The sequence below is a fragment of the Dermacentor variabilis genome, chromosome 2, assembly GCF_050947875.1.
Source record: "Dermacentor variabilis isolate Ectoservices chromosome 2, ASM5094787v1, whole genome shotgun sequence".
Lineage (NCBI taxonomy): Eukaryota > Metazoa > Arthropoda > Arachnida > Ixodida > Ixodidae > Dermacentor > Dermacentor variabilis.
Window position 1 is genome coordinate 113,683,605 of NC_134569.1, and position 22,388 is coordinate 113,705,992.

General features: G+C 45.6%; 1 protein-coding gene across 4 annotated transcripts; it reads right to left on the reverse strand.

The window, feature by feature from the left end:
* Positions 1 to 2,865: 2,865 nt before the first annotated feature.
* LOC142572585 (salivary anticoagulant protein P23-like) lies at positions 2,866 to 21,203 on the reverse strand. Of its 4 annotated transcripts, none has more exons than XM_075681802.1 (6): positions 21,093 to 21,203; positions 18,404 to 18,483; positions 16,931 to 17,020; positions 8,164 to 8,291; positions 5,278 to 5,457; positions 2,866 to 3,440 (listed from the first exon to the last, which is right to left on the reverse strand). In XM_075681802.1, exons 2-6 carry the CDS (start codon positions 18,444 to 18,446, stop codon positions 3,132 to 3,134), a joined length of 750 nt encoding a protein of 249 aa, XP_075537917.1. In that variant the 5' UTR covers positions 18,447 to 18,483; positions 21,093 to 21,203; the 3' UTR covers positions 2,866 to 3,131. The 4 variants fall into 4 exon arrangements, with proteins under 4 accessions (XP_075537917.1, XP_075537916.1, XP_075537920.1 ...); XM_075681801.1 differs by lacking the exon at positions 21,093 to 21,203 and adding an exon at positions 20,855 to 20,892; XM_075681805.1 differs by lacking the exon at positions 16,931 to 17,020.
* Between the last annotated feature and the right edge of the window lie 1,185 nt (positions 21,204 to 22,388).

Sequence of the window (22,388 nt, forward strand, 5' to 3'; positions counted from 1 at the left end):
CGCTTCACTTTGATGAGTGCTTGTAGCATTTGCATTACGAGGGGTATGAGCCATTGCATTTTTTGCTTGCTCAGGGGGTTGTGAGCCATTGCTGTTGATGATAATTTTTGTTCAAGGACAGACACCAAAAATGCCGACCACTGAGAGGCTGAGAGCTTCGCTGTAAAAAAAGGGGTCGTTGTCCAATGGCTACAGCCCTTGGTTTCTTTGATCGACCTCAGATGTTCGATCTCCACATCGGTCACACATTATTTCATTTTTCTTAAACGTAGGCGAGAAAGGAACCTACCCACCGCAACGTGCCAAGAATGAGCCAAAGAATGCTTCGCATTATAACGGATACGAATGGACTACAAAGAACCGATTTATATGTCCCATATACCTTTTAGCGCAAAGACTTCTTTGCCTCATTCTTGGCACCTTGCGGCAGGTAAGTTCCTGTCTCGCCTCGCTTTTATAAAAAAAGAAATAATGTTTGACCGATGCTGGAATCGAACCTCTGTCGTGGAGCACAACAGCGTGGTGCTCTAACCACAAGAGGATGATCGCTTTTTCTTTTTTGCCGGCCACAGTGAAGCCTACGCCAACCAAAGAAAGAAAACGAATATTGTACAACAAACCACATGAAATCATTTTACTGCTTGAACCACCATTCCCCCTGGGCCACTATACAGGCCACGATCGCACGCACACTTTTCTCGTTCCGAAGGCAGCCAGCTCTTTCAAACCCTCTGCACGTTCGCCACATGTTACTTTCTCGTTTTCCTTCCTCATGACAGCCCATACTTTGAGGCACCATGTGGGAACTGTACAATCTCCAGGACCGGCCCACTTTCCTCCGCACTTTTCTCCTATCAGCTTAAGCTACGTGGTGACTGTAGAACTTCACGATCGCCAAAGCTAATAATGTTTTGACGTTTCTTCGCCGGAGTACAAGTGCCATCGTCGTTTTAGCATGCACCGCATGACAGCCGTAGGCACGTACGAATGTTCAACACGTAGTCACTGATTACGTCACAATTCGTGATTCTCACCTACACTTATTCACTGCCCATGTAGAACCCAACGAGCGGGAAGTCCTAAGGTCGCGTGAAACGGCCGGCGTAGGTATTGTGCCGTTTATGATGTACGACCGTCTCCGACACGGTCGACGTTGCGCCGCTGTCTTCACACGCATGCATGCTCGCGGCCCGCATACAGAACTAGTCAATTTACACAAACATGTTGCTTCATCTGGTATGATTTGCGGAGCCCCCGACAATGCTGGATAGCCAGGTACCCGCAAAAGGCTTCGGATGACATTGATTCCGACACTCCGCCGGATCTGCACAACTTATTTAGGTTTGTTAGTGCCACATATCGCTGAGTAGATTCTTGAGAGGGAACTGAGCGCATGGGGTAATGTTTTCGACTTATGACAATCTATGTACTTAAAGTTAATCTAGATGTTACGTGCGGACAATTTAGTTACATATGGCAGGACGTTTTGTAATCTGTCACAAAAGTCTGTCTGATTGGCGAACCTTCTTTTGTGGCTGAATATTCTTTGCCGCCTTTTCCTTGTTCTTCAATTCCTGGTTTCTCGCCTGACGGTTTTGAATGCCATCTGGTTCTTGATACATACCTGGTTATGGGCCATCCTGTAACCACGATGTCTGCTTCCTGCATCGAGGCCTTCAATAGCATTGGCGCAGTCAGCATCGACGCTTTTGCGATGGTACTCCCTAAAGTACTCGTGCCATCAGAAGACGCCTAGCGTGAGTCAACATAAGCTGGACGTGCGATTAAAGATGCCTGTGAAAACCACATATCACTCTATCCCTCTTTGTATTTGGTTAGCTTCGTTTAAGGCTTCACAACGTGTTACATCGAAGCTGTCATCACGACTAGAACCACCGGGAAGCAAAAAAGTAAAAGGTGAACGGCGTCAGTGCCGAAAGTGCGACAATTTGAAAATGTTTATCTCTCCGATTAACCATAAATCTCAGCGCGCTTATAATTATAGGAGATATGTGGGCGGGTGATGAAGCTGCCGTGGGAAGAAATGTGAAGTTAGTTGCGTTGTGGGAAATGAACAAATTTTGGTTAAGTGATTGCTCGGGCTTCTAACCAGCGTTCAACGCTTCTCGGGAGAACATTTGCTGTAACAGATTCGCAAGAGATGGGGTGATAATTCTTAAGCATGGTCGCAATTTATACTCAAGTTTTTCAAGATGCGCTGCCTAATTACGTGCGTTCAGCACAACCACGGTAATATTCGCTCGTAGCATTACTACCAGAGCCCGTGCATAAGAGAGAAGAAGAAGTGAAAGAAAGGAAAGGCGGTGATATTGACCAGGAGAAAAATCCAGTTTGCTGCCCTATCCTGTGCGGTGAACACCAGTGATTGTATGCATGTGTTCCGTTCTTCTCTCTCTATTTCCTTCTTATTAATCAAGGCCCTCATCCTCAACCAGTACTCAAATGATATATTGTGCTTTGCGACTATTTATTATACTGTGTCAAGTGTCACGGGGCGACACATCATGTAAAATAAAACAACCATTCACTGGTTTCCAACTTTCCTCATCGAGCACCGAAATTCCTCTCATTCTTTTCCTAATTTGATCGCAATAAAATGAGAAGGCAGGCTCTTTTAGTGCCGGCTACATATCCTGAGACCTGAAATGTACTGCGTAAGAGAAATCAATAAAAAAATCTCAACAGGCTCTAGACATAAACACGAGTCACAAACACAAATAATGTCACATAGCATAAGAAAAAAAGTATGAATGTCACTAAACTTGCATTAGCACCAACATCATTGTCCTGCCTCTGACACAGTCATCCATCGCATAGGAGGTGGGAATTCTCAAGGTAAAGCGATTGAAGTTACACCGGCTTTATTTGTGTTTATTTCATTTTACGTGCAAGCTAAACAGAGATACATGGGCACACAATAACAATGCGTTCATTGCACTCTACAATTTTTCTTCGTTTGCATTAATTGTATTTGTGTTCTCGCTTCGCAGCAAAATTCTGCATCCCCAACCATGCAAAGGAAATTTTGTACGCTCGCTCCTACGTAGCGTTCAAAAAGCTTCGTGTAGCGTCGCCAGGTCACTCTCTTCTTCATCGTGTGCGGACCTCCACTAGGACAGAACAAAGTTCATGCGGGCGACGGCGTGGTTAAGGAGCGTCTGATAATTGCCGTATATGTTCATGTACAACTCTTCCCTGAGAAAGTTAGCGATGTACGACTTGAAGTTGCTCATCCGGACTTCGTTCAAATCGAGGTTCGATCCGGGCCTGACGTCGAAGTTGACGCTTTCCACGAACAGAGTGCGTACGAAGCCGGGTCTGTTCGGAGCCGCGGTGACCTCGAGCCGGCCGGTCGTGTTGTAGACGAGGGCTTCGACGTCCACGGATTTCACTATGCCCAGCAGGTTGTCTCCCTTGGTCTGCAAACGTGCGATAAGAAAAAACTGATAAACTTGCTGATCGATTTATTGATTTCTTCAACGGACACATTCGGAGTATTAAGATGCCTATCAATCAGCTTTCTTTTTGTTTTATTGAGATGTCTTAGTTGTTCGGGTTTAGTTTTTGCGTATGGAATAGCCAGCCCTTCGGTGGCCTCAATTTTAAAGACTACCATTGAGCCGATCATAGACTTATTATGAAATGTGCCACCTATGCCTTGGCTGGCAACAGGGTGGCTGGCTGAAAGAACGACAGTGACAACGGCGATAGGACCTTACTAATTTGAGCGCAGGACTGTCGACCACGAAGGAAGGGACGCATGAGCAAGAGGCCTTGTTAACAACTGCATTTTCGAAATAGAGAAAACAGACGTATTTAAATTTGCGCTCAAACGCAACACAGCATGTATTTTGAACATTCCTTGTGATATACAGTATCCGTGAAGAGGTGCTTAGGATTATCAATTCACGCACTGACGAACCTGACAACTATAGGTGACGGCGCACTGCCAATTTTTACATGTCTGTCCAACAGTATCAGGGCTCATGAAACGGACCTATTTGCTTTTATTCAACGTCTTCCTTTTATTGCAGGCTGTGTTGGCCGCCCATACGAAACAAGCAAAGAAAAAGAACAGAATGCTGAGTTTATTCCTTGATCCCATTTTTCTTTTTCGGTTCTCACATTTGTTTATGACCACGAAGTATCATCATCAAGGTTACCATCATTATCACCATTACCGCCACCACCCTTTTGTATGCCCCGTACGAGGCGAAGGCCTCTCCCCGAGGTCTCCAGTTACACCTGAGTGGCGCCAGCTGACACCATCTTTGGTTTCTTAATTTCATCATGCCACTTCACTGCCGTCCTCAGCAGAATACTCACTAGTAAAGTGCCAAACTTAAATCTTTCCATACATATTCCTTCAAATATAGACACCCCCCCCCCCCCCCCCCCGAACACGACAGCCGAATGCACGTAGTTTGCTTTCGTGGACGACAGCGACGTGTTGAGAGCCCTTAACGTTGTGAAATAACAGCTGTAAATCACGAATAAGCTCGAGGGCAAAGACATCGCAGAAACAGCAACATGTTACCTACGTCGTCGGACAGGGGCCATAGGAATGGAAGTTCATGCGAACAAATAGCTAGTGCCGGGACATGAGTTCTGGTAACGATGTCTCCAGCGCCTCTGCAAACGTCATAATGATGTGAGTATTGAGGACGTATTGTCATAAAAAGAGCACGCCACGTGAATGTTAATTGCGCATAATTATTATAAATGACATCATGTGCACAGTCATTGGAGCCAATACTGAAAGTGAAAAAAAAGAATGAGCCGAGCTCTCATAGCACAAAATAAAAGAAAGAAAGTTTCATGCTTACGAGTACTTGCATACACGGGATCGGCATCCTGTTTTGTTTAGTCATATTTTTCCCTTATTACGCATATGCGCGAAGTGCGTTGCAAAAAGAAATCATTTTGGCAGGATGTATCACCACTATTTCCCTTTACTTTTTTGCAACATTACTATCAAGAATACCGGACTTTGGACCATTGCCACGGATACAAAGTTGGCATAACGGGAGTCGTATCGTTCCTTACAACTGTGATAATACGCAAGGGAACACAACGTGAGTCATAAGAAAAAGAAAAACTACTGACGACGACGCTTTACTTGAATTGGAAGTACAAGAAAAGTAAAAAAAACGAATGCGCAAATTTTTACTGTACGCCACCAGATCATTTCTTGCAATATTCGCATTCATTCTCGACATAAAAAGAAAGAGAATAAATTCGACATTCATGTCGTACCACGGTGACAAGTTCAGCGAGGATCCCATCGAAGCTGAGTGTGCAGCTGACGCTCGTGTTCCCTGCCACCAGAGCGGGGATGCAGTCACCGACGCGGATCACAGCCGTGTCGAAGTTCCTGAGCCCACCTCGTGTCACGTTCACTTTCAGGTCGCGGTTAGTGATGGACGTCTTGTACACCTGAAAGCGCATTAACAGTTGCTTTATTACCGATGCCCGCGTACGTCTTCCGTAGAAGTGCTACTTTACAAACAGTTGTTAAGTGGTTACGGGTTGATTTGAGGGACAGTCACCTGACTTTCAATTTCATGTCGGGCCTATGATTACCTTCTCTACCAAGTTAAGTGTCAGTTTCAGAAACACTTAAACCATACTCTGTCCACAACGTTAACTTATTTGCAGCTGGAAATTCTCCAACTTCGTTACTCCACATCCCCTTCTGCTGTCCTCTTCGTTATCTTCTTTCCGTTGAAAACCTTTCTGCCGTTCTTACAAACCTGATTATCTCTACGGCGCAATGCGTGCGGCCAGCTGACATGCCGATGTCATGCTCAATGCGCCAGTCTTCGTCAATGAACCCCACATAACCAGTGTTAGATTCTGTCCATCCTTAAGAGAGAGACCACCCGGAACAGTGGGACGTTCATGGCTTCTACTCTGACGTGTAGCAGCTTTAAGAGGAAGCTTTAGCTCGGCCCCAACTCCGACGCAGCCTATTCAAATACATGTAAAATGCAAAAACGTTTTTCTGAAATAACCCCTGGACCGATTTGAATGAAATCTGTTGTACTTGAGGGAGAAAGTTAGATTCTGTTGACTTTTGGAAGCGGAATTAAGAATTAGGGCTTGACTTTTATGAAAAGGATTTTCAAAAACATGAAAGTTAGAAAACAATAGATGCGCGAAGTTTATAAATTAATAGCTCTGCATCAAGAACAGATATCGCGGTTCTGTAAACGGCATTCATTAGATCATTCAAAGCGGAGAAATTCGATTTGTCAATTTATATCTTACGTTAACTTGTTACGTTGTGTACAAGGGTTCTGCAAAAGCTGGATTTCCATATCACTCCATTTTTTTAGATTGTTACATGTTATGTTATGTTACATGTTATGTTACATTAGATGTTACGTTATGTTACAGACATGTTACATGTAACATAACAATTTTGTCCGCTTTAGATGTACTATCAGATGCAATTCACAGAATTGTGATATCATTTTCGGTTGCTGAGTTAGACAGTTATAAGCTTGATAGTTTCGTTATCTGAAAACTTTCAATTTTCGCCAATTTTTAGTAAAACGTTGACCACCTAAATCGAATATCCAAAACAAACAGTCAGTAGATTTTAAGCTTTTCTTTTAAATGCAACAAACCTCGTCAAATTTGGCGCAGTGGTTGCCGAGAAAAACGAATTCTCCTTTTACATGTATTTAGATAGGAGCACCCGAGCTAAAGCTCTATGCGCGACACCCCATCCTGAACCCCTCCGGCAACACCTATTATAACACGCGTTCTAGCCAAGGCCGCGCTCTTTTCTTTATGTCAAGTAAAGTGACTTCACCTGGATTGCACTCTAAACCACGCTGCCTTCTATTTCTCAAAAGGCATTTAACTAGGCTTGGGTGCTGCAAATAGACAAGCGCAGGGCGTAGATCGTGCGGATACGATTCTGTCTCGATATTCGCCGAGAAAACCGCTGAAGGTCCGCGCGTTCTTCCTCGTCAAGAGCAGCAAGTCGCTCCGACAGCCAGATGGCGTCACACGTGCGGTGCTTCGGCGCCACAGGCATGCCGGCGGAGGCGTACGAATTGCCAGAACAGCAACTCGAGGAACAGCAACTGGGCCGGAATGACTTGAAGACAGAGTATATTCGTGGTGCAAAAGGTTAGCGGAGTAAAAAAGAAACGGAGAGAACGAAAAACAACTCGCAACTAACTTTATTTAGTGGAAAAGTGCGCACATATTGGATGATTCGATGCGCAGATACAAAGAGGGCAAAGTAAAATAAAGCTATTTCATTTCACGCAACGCAATTAGTTGCGAGTTGTTGCACTTTCTCTTCGTGTGTTATTTCGTCCGCTAGCTTCTTCGACAGCTATGAACCAACTAGCCCAAAACCTTACTTTGCTAAACGCCATGATTCCAGTGAAACGCGAAGCACACCAGAAATACTCTGCAAATTCGCCGCATGGTAAAAAAAAGAAGAAAAAAATATATCGGTCGAGGTCTTAGGGGGCGGAGATCGTTACGAAACAGGAGCAGCTGGGCCCTTGACTCCGTCGTGGGAGAAAGCAAGAGAAGGCATATCGCTTGGTTGCGGTGCTCATCATAGCGCCTGCTCCATGCATATAGGGCAGCTGGCCCCCATGCACAGTTTCTATGCGACGTTTCATGCGCTTCCGTCTCGGATACAAGCAGGCGCGTTAAAAAAGTAATGTGGCAGAACGATCTGTGGATCGGCATTACACTTTCTATAATGTGTAACTAAAACTTCCGGCGAGCCTCATGAGTGTTCCCTTTTTGGTTTTCCTTTCTTCCGCAGTCTCCTTCACCGTTGAAGTTTCATTTCGAGACTTTTTATTAGCACCCAAGTAACGGCTTTTCTTTTTTGGCAACTACTGGCCAGCTTTGCTGTTGTCGCGCCAAATCGATTTCGAGCAAAGCTTTTCCCCTGTTAATAATCTGTTTCATTTCCCCAGACATGAATTTTAATACATTGCAGGTATTTCGGGAGCTGTTTCAGCAACAAGACTGAGTCGCATTTCTATCGGGCCCATCCTTGCGTTTAGTGGAGTTGACATCATCGGCTATAAACGAGCGCATTGCGTACAGATGGGCAGCTGAGAGTGCACGTATATACAGACACCTATAACATTAACATGCCTTGAAATCGTAGGGAGGTAACGGAGCTGCCGGGAACAAGCCAGGCGTTTCCCTGATGAGTACAGGCATCCTCTGCAGCAGGACAACGTCGATGAAGTCATTCGCTTGGCTGGCACTGCTTGAACCTCCTGGGCGAAAAAAAAAAGATTGGACGCATAACATTTGATATGGTAAAGTTTGCGATTCGTGATGGATAATCGTCTGAATAAGAACTAGAGGCGACGTGGCGTGTAACGCTAAATTAGTGCTCACTCACGTAAGTCTATACTCTGTCACTTGCCTGAATTTTTCGTATTCATACAACAATAACTACCTGCAGAGTGAGTGCTTCGAGTAAACTTGTACAGAGATGCGCCTAAACGCGTAAAACAAGGCAACGCATTTTACCTCTTGTGTGTGACATCTGACTGCATGCGGCATATGCGTTTCACTTGGCCCTTTCACTGCGGCAGAGGTTAAACACTCCGAACTCAGTTTGCTGAGACCGCACGGGGCTTTCAGATGCACAATCATCGTTAGGCCATTTACTAATGATTACTTTCACCCACACTAGATTAAAAAAAAACACTTTGTGCACCATCTACCACTACCGGGATTCGGCCGCGCACCAGAGGAACAATGCGCAGTACGGGATAAGAGCTCTTAACACCGAGCAACTGCGAATACTTATTTTTATTTTACAATAGTTCTTACAGGGCACAAAAAGCTTTTGTAAGTCGTATCCACAGAGAAACAGGCTAATGTGTTTCTTCCACTTGCAAGGCCAACACAAGCACAATACAAAGAGTTTCAAGAAAGTTTGGTTCATCCCATAGGGATACCCTGCTCATGCAAAAGTCAGGCTTTGCGGAAACTACTGCAATGGTGGTGAAGATAAAAACTTTCCGAATATAAAGATACCACTGTGGACTACGCTCAATTTGACCCTATACAACTTTTAGTTGGACCATTGTTTGACTGAGATTAGTTATTGAGGAAGTTACAGGTTCGGCAGCACAACATGCTTCTTTTCCACAGTGAGGTATCGCGCATCATTCGCGCTCTGTTTTATCTTTGCGATGTTTTGCGCGCCACACCGACTGGCAGAGTGGCGGTGTCCGTGCTTCTCAAAAAAGAACTTCGCAAGAATAAAAGTCGAACGCGGACCGTTCTGCCCATTGACCCATCCGGCGTTACAGTGTTACAGTTGTAAAATTTTGATTTATATATATTTATTCATGTATTTATATGTTTATTACTGGACAGTATTTCTGTAGTTTCAACAGATCAGAGGCCGCAACAGGGAATACTGTAGCTGACGAAGACATTGTGCGCTTTTCAAAGGGCAAGTAGCTCCTGGAGCAAGTGCAGCATCTGCTGTGATAGCTTGCTGCTTTTGCGGTAAATGAGTGCAGAGGCTGATAAATCTCACAAGTTGCCTAATACTGTTCAATCGCCGTGTGTAAGGCACGTTTAAAGAAATTGGTTGATCCCTAATTCAGAAGGCATTGTCATAGCTACGGTTGAGCGCTTCCGTTTTCTTTTTTTTTTTTTATAGTAAGAACACCTTCTTCAGTTTTTCATCCTAATTTTAGAGAGTATACTCTCTCAGCGTTTACACTTCAAACAGGCAACCTAAGGTGGCGAAATTCCGCGGTACTTAATGTTAGCCCATCAATGAAATGCGATTACCAAGAGACAACAAACAACCAAGCTTTCAAGGAGAACGTACTACAGGTATTCACGCAGCTCTTGCTGCAGGGCTTGAGTCGCGTCAGCACCAATAACAGCGACCTTGCCGATCTCTTGTAGATCGAAAATTCACGGGACATTTCAAACTTCACGTTAGGGTAAATGATACGTATGTTAAACCAGAGTATTGTGAGTGCATGTACCCCATGTTGCCTGAAACGTTCCTTGCGACACTGTCGTTCTACTTTTGTGTCACAACGTTATAGTACGACTGAAATGTCGTGGCGAGTTCGGACCGTCTTTTTTTTTGTCCACAAGGTCTAGCATATTGGCAATCTCATTATGGTAGCCTCGATCCTCCTCAGCCCACAGCTACAAAATCTGTCCTAGCTGCATCATGAGCAAGGACAAGAGAGAGCAAATGATAAATGAAAGGTAGGGAGGTTAACTAGGACTAAGCCCGGTTGGCTACCCTACACTGGGGAAAGGAAAAAGGGGAGCAAGGAGCAAACATCGCACACACGTGTGTCCTCCGACTCTAGCTTTCTCAAGATTGTCCTAACCGAGTCCGACGGTTCCCTCACAAGTTTCATCTTAATAAGGGGGTCATGCTTTATTCTACTATCCCCAATCTGAGCCTGAAGCTTCTTGCATTTCTCGCTTTTCGCGCCACCAATTTTCACGAAGGTAAGGATGGGGCGACCGTAGTCAAGAACATCCCACAGCGACTCGTAGAAAAAATAACCATCTGGTAGGGCAAACAGCGGTCGAGAATATTCAACTTAGCTGCTCGTGTATCAGGTGGTTGAAGAAGCTGAATTTTATTGGTTAAAACCGAGTTCGGCAAATTAAATGGGGCAGAATTTTATCGGTTTCTTTTCGGTGTAAACGGAAAACTGCTGAACCTTCGTCATAGATTCATTGAACGACGAAGAAGACGACGAGCGATAGGCTCGCTTCCGAACGCCCGTCTGTAATTTTAAGTCTTTTTTAGCAAGTGTAGAGCGCCTTTTTACTATTTGTGCCTCTCTTTCACCGAACGCCGGCCTGGGGGTCACCGTCCTGCGAGAGAAGCACAGCAAGCGGCTCCCGAAGCGCACCGGACCGAAGCAGCGCGGCGAGCCTCCGCCGTCGGCCAACCTTCGTGATGCTCTGATGGCATCCGTCGCAAGCAATCAGCAATCAGGTCAGCACGTTGCTCCTGTAGACCACAGAGAAGATGAGCAAGCAAGGAAAAGGCTACGTGAAGATGACATCGACGCAAGGCAATCTACAGGAGACAACGAAGAGATGGACCAGACAGCCTTCACTGTTGTCTCTTACAGAAAGAAAAGAGCCGCAGGTGTTCCTGTTATATTCAAGCCAACTCAGCCTGACAGCAGCTTATGGAAAGTAAACCCAAATCTTCTGGCTTCTGCGGTCGTGACAACAGCCCAAGAAAAGATACTCAGCCACCGTCTCAACAAGGATGGCAGCCTCATGGTGACAGTGTCTACACTTCCTGCAGCCAATCGTCTCCTCACAGTGACAGATCTATCGGGTATTCCTGTAGAAGCTCGAGTTCCATACTCCTACTCTGCCACGTACGGGAGGATACAGGACGTTCCTGTTGAGTACTCAGATGACGACCTCAAGGAGTATTTGAGCGAACAAGGAGTCATATCTGCTAAAAGGCAAGTTTTCTACGTCCCTAACGAAGATGGCGTAGTAACGGAAACCCGAAGACGCTCGGTCATCCTGGAATTCTCTAAGGACGCCCCTTTACCAAACCGAGTGTCGCTTGGATTCTGCAGTTATCCTGTGACGGAATACATGGGGTCTGCTACTCAATGTTTCAGATGTCAAAGACATGGACATATAGCGAAATATTGTAAAGGCCCCATCCGCTGCAAGATATGCGCTGGTCCACATACGCATAAGGAGTGTACGTCACGTTCCCAGCCTCGGTGTGCAAACTGTGGAGCTGAGCATGCTGCGTCATACGGAGGGTGTCCTAAGAAGAAATCAGCCACTCTTGCACGGACGATGGAGCAAATCCAAGGAAAAGTGCGGAAACGACGAGAACCACCACCGAATCCGGATGTGATGTATACATCTACAAACCAAACGCAACACGACACGGTGCAGCGCAGCGACACGGCTTTGAAAAAGTCCTACGCCTCAGTCGTGAAAGAAAACCAGCAAAGGCCTTCAACTGCAACGAATCCATCAAAGCCCTCAAGTGATATAACCTCAAGCCCACGACAGCAACAAGTGTCCTCAAGGTCGCAGCAGAAGAACAGGAAGAACCAAGAAAAGTTGTTAGATGGTAGCACTGCAAATGAGGTACCAAGTATGCTGATTCCCATGATGTTCGCCGCAATCAAGGCTATTCTGCGTGCCAGCCCATCGTTTAAGAGCATCCCTGAAATAGAGGCCGTCCTGGCTTTGGAACCGCTAGTGTCGTCTTCTTTCACGGCGCAAAGCCGTGATTCTTCGCAGTAGCAACGATGGCTTCGCCAACAATCGTCTCACAAGCGGTGTCCACCAACAAACACTTCCGCACATGTACTATATTCCAGTGGAACGCTCGCGGCTTGCGCTCTAAGTTAGCAGACTTTAAGCATCTTACGCGAGTGTACCGATTCCCTTCTTTAGTCATTTCCGAGTCTCGCGTCGACGAGCACTTTAGGATAAAGGGGTATTATTTTCATCATTCAAGGCGACAAAATGGAATTAGCCGACTTCTCGTTGGATTTCGCAACGACATACCTGCCTCTGCGATTGACGTAGCACCACATGACAAGAACGAATATATTTGCGCAACCACAGTGATTGCATCTAAAGTGTTTACCCTGATCGGCGTCTACTTGGAACCAGGATCACCTTTCGACGTGACAAGATTGGAAAACTTGTTGACAAACACTCAGTCTCCACATATTATTTGTGGCGATTTCAACGCACATAACGAGATCTGGGGCAGTTCACATACATGTGCTCGGGGTGCCAAGCTGGCGAAGCTTTTTGCAAAATACAATATAGAGCCCTTGAACGATGGCAGCATAACATACCTGAAAAATCCGACGACTGTTAGCTGCATCGACGTCACATTCGTATCAAGTCAAGTGGCCCCTATGTTCGGATGGTGTACAGATTTCGAGACTCGAGGTAGTGATCACTACCCGATCCTAATCTCTGCCCTCCATTTTCGGACGTCGCCCAGAAAAGTGAAACTGAAGTCGGTAGACTGGGAAGCTTACACAGCAGCCGTAGACAAAGGAATCACAGCCTCAACTACGAATACAGAAATAATACCGACAATAGCTCATTGCCTCAAACAAAGTACCCGCTCTGCCACTAAGCATTGTAATGTACCAACAAACGACGAGGAATTTGAAAGGTTATGTGCCATTCGAAGGCGTGCCGAAAGGAAGGCTCTACGTACGAAGGATATCGAAGACCTCAGAACTTGTCGACGGACACAAAGACATATACGACGTTACCTCACCAAACTGGACCGAAAAAGGTGGAGGGACTTTTGTGGGACACTGGACATACGACAACCGCTGAGCAAAATCTGGCGAGTCGTCAGAGGCATTCGCAAAGAGCCGCAACAGCTGTATCCTTTTATCGCCCTCTCATTACATGAGCGCGCATCCCTGAAAGAGGTGGCAGAGCAGTACTGCAGGCTCCTTTCCAACGGGGCACAACCTTTGCGGCAAATTGCAAGTCGTCAGCCTAGTCCACCTCGAGCTACCCTTCCTGACTTAGAATTACCATTCACCATCGAAGAGCTCACGGCAGCAATCGGCGACGTAAACAAGCGATCATCACCTGGCCATGACGGCGTGAGTTATGCAGCGCTCGCAAATCTAGGCCACACATCTCGCCTACGCCTTCTGGAATACTACAACGCCTCATGGATAACTGGGGAGGTTCCTACGGAATGGAAGCTTGCGAAAGTCATTCCTATATTGAAACCAGCGAAGCAGCCAACAAATTAAGCCTCCTTCAGACCCATATCTCTGCTTAGCTGCGTAGGGAAGCTATTCGAAAAAATGATCTACAAACGACTAAATTGGTTCTTGGAAACTGCAAAAGTTTACCCGGAGGAAATGAATGGCTTCCGGCAAAATAGATCCGCAATTGATAATGTCATTGCCTTGGTCTCATCAATTGAAGAGGAATTGGTCTCTGGAAACATACCTACTGCATTATTTTTAGACATTAAGGCAGCATATGATTCGGTCTATCATAAAGCAATACTTGACGCTTTGGAAACCCTTGGTCTTGGAGGACGGCTCTACGCATGGATTGAAGACTATCTTCAAGGACGCCAACTTTTCATGAGTACCCCGGATGGCCCCACGGCGCTTTATGCCGTCGAGAAGGGAGTGCCACAAGGAGCTGTGTTAAGCCCGGTATTATTTATTTTAGTCCTCATCCATCTGAAAAGAAACCTGCCCCCTGGCGTCAAAATCACACTGTATGCGGACGACATCTGCATTTGGAGTGCGGCGCGTTCCCGCAGTACCACCCAACAACGCCTCCAGAGAGCGCTAGCAAATATATCGGCCTACCTAAATCCAAGGGGTCTGAAATTGTCCCCCGACAAAAGCGTTGCCATGGCTTTCACGCGGAGGTGTATGGAAAAATACCCACTAGTGTTGGGTGGTCGTGCCCTTCCATACGTCAAGACGCAAAGGTTTCTTGGAGTGACTATCGATAGGAACCTCACATGGTCGCCCCAAGTGAAAAAACTGAGTGAGAAGATTTCCTCGGCGTCGCACGTATTCCGATTTTTAGCCGGAACACAGTGGGGCAGCAACTGTAGATCACTGGTGCTCCTCCATAAGGCCTACGTCGACGGCACACTACGATATTACCTCCCGATCCTGCACAAAATATCTCCCACAAGCAAGAGAAAACTCGAGGCAGCACGAAACAACTGCCTTCGTGTATGTCTTGGCCTTCCGAAGGGGTCGTCCCGGTCAGGGACTGTAGCAGAAGCTGGATGCCTGCCTCTGGAAGTGCTATGTTCGCAGGAGACACTTCGGATACACCTCCGCCACGTCATTCATACGAAGACTCACTTTTTAAAGGATATTTCCAGAACCCGTGCTACATCTAGCTTTGGGCAGGCCGTCGGAAGCATATCTATTTCGATTCCTGCTCAGGCGTCACAAATTATGCCGCGAAACATTTCACCATGGACACTGTCCCCACTGGAAATCGTGCCATATATACCTGGAATCAGTGCGAAAAAGAAAATGCCTCAGGCAGCGACTTACCAGATAGCTTTAGAATATATGCACAAAGAATACGCAGCCGCAACGCACATTTTCACAGATGGCTCTACAACTCCACATCGTTCATCATGCGGACTTTTTGTAACCTCTACAGGGCAACGATTCTCGTTTCGTCTTGAGCGAGCGACATCATCTACTTCAGCGGAGCTATATGGCATTAAGGAGGCCCTTGTGTATGTACTTCGACAGCAGCCGCCAAGGACATGGGTGATTTTCACAGACTCAAAAGGAGCCCTACAAAGTATCTGGAACAGGCACAAGCGTTGCAATAATCAACCAGCGGCATTTGACATTGCTTATCTTCACCACAGGGCTAAGATTGCTGGGCATTGCATAAAGTTCCAGTGGATACCTGGCCATGCCGGCATTTCGGGAAATGAAAGAGCGGACGAAGCCGCCAGAAATGGACTCCAATACCGCAAGTTCAAAAGAACATATTTTACAAAAGCCGATGCTTCAAACATGGCAAAAAAATATGCCTATCAAGAAAAAGACCGCATCTTGAATCGGCCGCTTCACCAAGATAACTTCCTACGTTACATTGACCCAGAAATGAGACCAAAAATTCCACGACCACTTCCTCGACACTTAGAGACATTGTACCATCGTCTTCGACTGAACGTGGCATACACGAACAATTATCTGTACAGCATAGGACTTACCACTAACCCATACTGTGATAACTGTCGCAACTTAGAGACAATTGAGCACATATTACTAGAATGCCCAGCGTATACCGCGACGAGAGACAATTTTTTGAGCACCAAATGGACATGATTTGCCACGAACCGTTAACGTTACCGAGCATCTTAGGTCCAATGCCCGGCCCTTCAAAACAGCGACGGGTTTTGGATTTATTGTTCAATTACCTGACAGAAATTGGTCAAATAGGAAAGCTTTAAAAATTGCATCCTTCCTATACAAAAGCTTAAATTTCCCCGCCATGTCACCTGTAAATATTAGTATCAGGTCCACTCGGACATTTCATATTTACTTTTATCCTTTTTTTCTCGAACTCTTTTCTGGAATCTTTTAATCCCATTCCCCATCCCTATACAGAGTAGCATGCCAGCAGTTATATACGCGCCGGCAAAATTCTCTGTTTTTCCAATAAAGAGCCCTCTCTCTCTCTCTCTTCGTCATAGCGTGAAAGTGAAACGGGCATTCTAGGAAGCAGTGACAGCTTCATTGCACATAAACGAGTCCATAAATGCGCACAGTCTTTTATTAACTGCAGTTTCGCTCGGAGGGCGGGACAATAGCAGCGATAATAAGTGCGTCAGGCCTGTGCTGCTACGCAGTGTAACTAGCACCTCGGAGGCCATCGGGTGCCATAGGCACAGGCGTCACATGTTCAAAGGTGAGCAGAAGCTCGCAAACAGCGTGAGCCGGCTCGGCGTCTTCGGAGCACTGTTGCCTATAGGCGCCGACTAAGACAGCGAGACTCTCATAAGCACTAACATCCTTACTATCCTTATATGTGTCCAGGCTGGCGGCCATGTTGTATACGAATATAGAAAATGATACCCGAATATCCTTATTGCAACAAATATGCATCTTAAAGAACGCAATTCTTAAATAAAGCGAACCTTTCTACGCCTGTTGTTTCAAATCACTAGGTAGGCACAAAAAGGCAAAGTACCGCCATCTCGCAGATTTGAGTGGTGACGATTGCGTGACGTACACACATGGGACAGATTTTCGGTGGAGTCCGGCATAAGAGACTTTCGTGTTGAAAAGGCGTGAAGGCGTTGCCGCCAAAGGCTGTGGGCGTAATAATCTGGATGCATTTGTATGCAATAACTTGCCTTTAGGTGGTGATGTGTCTCTCTCCAACAGTCCTAAGAAATCTTGCACTGTTTCTTGGTATCTGTTCCTGTCGTCAGCCTCTGCGTGACCTATACATGTCCATGCGGTTGGTCAGCCAGTATGCTCTTATGAATATTCCTAATCTGCAGCAAATTTCCAGTGCACCAAATTGCAAGGCCACAAACATAGAAGTTTGGTGCAAAAGAAAACTACAGCTTCAATAAACGATTGTGGTTGCTTGTTTTTATCGTAGACATAAAAATCTCAGGTATAAATAAAGAAAAACATTATATGTCCCTACATGCTTGTTTGGAAAAATATATTCTTCTGTAAATCTATATGAGTTAAAACGTTCAGCGGCTCTCTAACTTTGACAGATAGTGAATCTTGGAATGTTCCCTTGCGTTTTATCAAAAACACGCGTTGAAGGCTGGGCGCTGCGTTCGAAGTCTAGAAATAAGGCCGAACTGCATCGATATTGCGCTATGATGCAACAGACGAACGCAGTCGAAGTCTGGTCGAAGCCTGGTGTTTGATATGCCTGCTCCTACATCAGAAGTGGTTCTCGTTTTTGTTACTATCTCAGGTCACACACAGAACCCGAGTTCCACCGAGAGGTCATGGACCGCAGGTGCCTTGGCAGAGCTCTTTCTCGATTTCCAGTAAAATATTCTCGTGAGCAGCAACCCTATAGAGCGATTCGCGCGGACCTTAAGTTTCTGAAGCGTCACAACAATTGAATCAAATTAACTGTTACTCACAAAAAAATTTAAAAAGATAGCATCCCTAATGGCACTCATGAAACACCTACTAACTCCTACACCCGCACATAACAAGTGCACATTATGAACATCAACACGAAAACAAAATAAGAGAAAGCGTTAATAAAAAGATGGACCCGAGCCAGAAAATGCGCAAGCCCATTTCAATTTAAGTGGTTCACCTTTGTCGCGGTCTTCGCTCATAATGATCATATCCTTCTCGCCCAGTTTTTATTACTGGGTACATTGAAGCCAGCAGTATACGTCGCTTAGTATTTACTCGTAGGCTTTACTGTTGCGAACCATCATTATAAGGAAAGCGTTCGCGTTCGTACATGATCATCTGTGCGTACATCGGTTGTCAGTGCGCTCAGTGTTCTACACATTTAACCAGACAAACAGAAAGCGCCCTAGTGCTTTCTTCCGCAAAAAAATTTTGCTCGGTACAAATGGTACCATTGATCTTTCTTTTTTGTGTGTGTGAGCGCAGGTTCAACTTCTTTTTTTTTTACGTGCGTAAAACAGTCGTCATAAAACGAGAGTTCTCGTTTCAACAACCACTCCCTCGAATAAAACCATTCATTAGCCGTCAAAGGGAGCAAATCTCCATTTTGTGCCGAAGCATGCACATCGCACAGAGGAATGGGCCCGAAAAGCCTGCAGCGGGCAAGACAGTTTTACGCGGATAAAAGAAAGATCTGTAACACTCACCGAAGTACGCGACGACACACAGCAGCGCAAGAAAATGCTTCATTATTTTGTCGTTGTTTTTATTGTTTTGTAGTTCTTTACTGAAAAGAGAGGAAAATAAACACATAGTTTTCAGATCAAGAGTGGTTAGCACCACAACGTATGAGCGTAAAAGTTGTGGTTTCCCGCCCTGTTTTCTGATTTATATATTAAAGAATGGCAATTTATGGCAGGAAAGGGAACGGAAATGCCAAGCGACTTCACATGAGCCCTTCCTTACCTTCTAGTGGTTCACTAAAAGCAAAGGGTTTGACCCGCAAAGAGCTACTACCTCAGGGCACAGATATGAGTCTTTACGACCCTAAAAAATCACGCGGATTCTTGTGCTCTCTGCTATTTTTTTTTTTGCCGTCTTTCACGATTATGTATACCTAGAATATCATAAAATCTAACAAGAGTTCGCCTGTTGTTTTTCTTTTTTCTTTTCATTTACAACACCTAATCACCTTTTCCAAGATTACCGTCGTTCAAGATAACCAATTTATCCTACTCTAAGAGAGAACAGACTGAAACTGAGGCAACCTCGACCGATACCTTTTTTTGTTTGTTACAAGGGGTAGTAGATTTGGTAACGCGCCACATCTCTTGGAAGAAAACAGCATCCGTTGAACATGACTCCTTTAGATATACTTTCAACTTGACGTCTCCGCTTTCCGATAGTTCCTTTATTCTTTTTTTTATGACACAACCGGTATAATCTTGTTTCTTTAGAACGGAGAAAGTCACTGATAAGCGGGCAAGACAGAGTAACGTGACGAAACTGCTTATGTCGGATAACATTCGCCGTAAGGTTTTGACAGCGCTACAGCGTAATTTCATTAATACTATCGGGAAAAAAATTTGTCAAGGAAAACACTATTGCTAACGTAAGGGAGGTGCACTGCATGTACTATAGTTATGCACCTGCCGGCACAAGTTTTTCGGAATGCGGACACTGTAAACACGTTCAAATATTACGCGGCACAGGCACGTCACTTGCAATCAGAAGCAGGCGCTGCGTTTAAGTGTGGCCATCGGCCATGTCACGCTGAATACGTCTGCTGTCGTCTTGTCATCGACGCTAGCAGCACCGGGCTCGGTCACACCTTGAAATCGAGACTTTCGAATGCACTGATTACAGAGAGATTTCTCATAATAGAGTACAGCGTATCATTCACTTATCCGCCTTGAGCGAGATATTTAAGGTGTGCGTTGCCTGACAGTTTATGCCCTATTCCTTCACGTCGGTAAAGTTGCAAGCCAACAGAATGATTTAGCGTAGTGGAATTTTGCCAATGTACTGTAGTCAGGTGCCATGTGCACTGAAGCAATTGCTCATGGGAAAGGCAACGGTAACAACCATAGCGTGTCGCGGATTACTCCGGTAAGTTCGCAGTCATCCAATCCTTTTTGTTTAGCAAATGCGCTCGTCTCCGCAAGTACCTTTAGCTCTTCAGCAACCTTGCCCGCCTTTGGTGGCTGCAGCGTATACGCGTTGGGGCGACTTGTAACGCCTGGGTATCGCCCGGACAAGAAAGCAGCTATCAGAAACTCCAAACGCTCACGACTAGATGTCTGCCAGCAACAAGTTTGGTTACATTACATATCGCCGAATAGTCGCGCAATAACTACTTAGTTGCCGAAATAGAGCGGGATGTTTGTCCAGGGCATGTGACAAGTCCTTATGATGCATCGGTCTGTGTCCCGGCTAATCATTATAGCCCACGTTCAGCAAAGATATTGGCATGCACCACTCGTTTTTCCAAATAACAAGAACGGATCGGGTTTCGGAAAGTTGGTTCTTGGCTATCGACTACAAGTGAATAATTAATATTAAACTAAAACAAGAATTCGGCCGCAAAACTCGCCGACAAAGGCGAAGGCTCGTTCGATCGTTACACCACAATGATACAGCCGCGGCTTCCCGCGCTGAGCTTACTCTCCACTAGCAAAAGCTTGTGAACGCTAGGACTTCTAACCCTATTCAACCTCTTCCACTGCATAGCCGTCACCACCGTGTCGATTCTCCGCGTTATTCGTGCGAGATAAGGCCAGCCATCTTCTGACCGCTAGTCGGCGCTTCTCGTCTGGTTATTCTTAGGTGTGTTAGTGGTTAAGTACCTCTAGTTTCGTCGGACTTGGCAATTATACGCGGCGGCACTGCCAGCCGAACACCAGTATAGTTGACACTACTTGCCCTGCTTCGAAGATATTGTAGCGCATGAGAAACGAACACATAAAGAAGCAACGAAAACACCCCTGCATTTTTCAGGATTGTGGTGAATATTGACGAAGGTCGTGACACTGCGTACTAGGCCTCATGCACTTTTCTTTGAACCTACAGATGCTAAAGGACGCATCAGCGCAAGGACACTAGAGTTATAGTACACATATGTATAATATATATTTAAATATAGTGTTTCTAGCACGCACATCAAGTTGTAACACTCAATCATGATCTGTAACTTGTCAAGCCGCGAATCCCAGTCAATAATTGAACTTCAGGTCTCCTGCTCAACAGCCGTAGGGCCCGCTTGTCTTATCCGCCACAGCGGATGTTTGCCGAACGCTAATTGATTCCCGACACGCGCGCACTTTCGCCCATGGATACAACGCGAGCGGGACATGAGCACGCAAAACATGCAAGACATGAAGGGGGAAACAAACTCACGCAACCAAACCAAGGCCTCTGCCGACTCTTGCAGTCTGTCGCTGATATAGTGCTGACGGACCGAGAAACAGACGTGTGCGACTCCGTGACGTCACCCGCTTTTCTTTCCTTTTTTCGCTTTCAGAGCCTTTATCTCGATCGCGCGTTTTCCCGCCTGGAGCGTCGGGTTTCTTCCAAAGGGCCTGGTGGGGAAGACCAAGGCCACGACGCTGCTATCTAAGCGTCGCAAACTTTATTTTTCCACATCCACACTTAAATGAGCCACTATTTAGCTCGTCGCTTACTTTCAATTCATGCATCGTCCCTCGTCCATGCAAGAGACAAATACACCGCGCTGAAGTAAGTATGTATAAGGGGCGCTCTCCGTGACTCCTGCAACAAATCACGGTTGGCTGCTTCTCCTTAGGTTTAGGAAAGTGAGTCTGAAAAATAATCTACGGCGTCAAAAATGTGCATGCTGACGAAACACTTTTGTTCTCAATTGCGTAATAAACATGGCGGTATCAAAACTGACTACCGAAGCGCTTTGGAGCGCTTCCACAGTCGCGCAAGCAGCTTCGCTGTAGAAAGATTACGCTGTGTAACGAGAACTCCAGTTAAGGAGTGTGCAGCTCACGCGGGAATAGTGCAACAGCGGTGCAACGACAACTTCATGCAGTGCAAGGAAAATAGCAAAGATAGCGAGCGGAAAAATAAGTGTCAGCGCAGAAGCAAAAGTAACACGTAATACGCGGCTTGTGCAAGAGTGGTAGCTTTGTGAGCTGAAAGCGCAGTCTGTGCATGTAAAAACCTGTTCATCTGACATCTTTACTCGCTTTTCGTATTTAAGTTTGTTCGCTGCGTTAGTTTATTAGGTCGTTTCTGACGAACTTAAAGCGTCGGACTTTCTTTTTATTTTAGCATTCCGATCTGTCATCTCACACCCCCTATTTGTTCTCACTGCAGCCAGCAGCCATACTTTAGCAAAACAAAGATAATCTCGGTAGAACTGGACCGATAAAGCAGTACCGTCCGATAGCCAGATTGCTCATTCCATTCACATTTGTTCAGCCTTTTGCTGCTTTTTCTTAAATTTGCGAAACGTGACAGAGGAAGATGGCTGAAGTTGGTACAAAGATACAGTATTGGATACAAAGATCTGTGGTATAACCTTAATCGTGATGCGTGGCATAGCGCGGACAACGTGTTTTGTAACACTACCTCACTGGCTAGTTCGAGAACGTGAAACAACACATTGCAAGGATACGACAGAAAGGTTAATTCCTTGAGTCAACGAAATACGATTTCCATTTCCTG

Excerpts from the sequence above, each read along its gene's own strand:
- LOC142572585 (XM_075681801.1), bottom strand. The coding sequence starts at position 20,877 with ATGATTGAGTGTTACAACTTGAT. Across the intron at positions 17,021-18,403 it reads GTGTGTCGTCGCGTACTTCG|GTCACGCAGAGGCTGACGAC; the intron begins GTGAGTGTTACA and ends GGACATGTATAG. Across the intron at positions 3,441-5,277 it reads TCGCTGAACTTGTCACCGTG|ACCAAGGGAGACAACCTGCT; the intron begins GTACGACATGAA and ends GCACGTTTGCAG.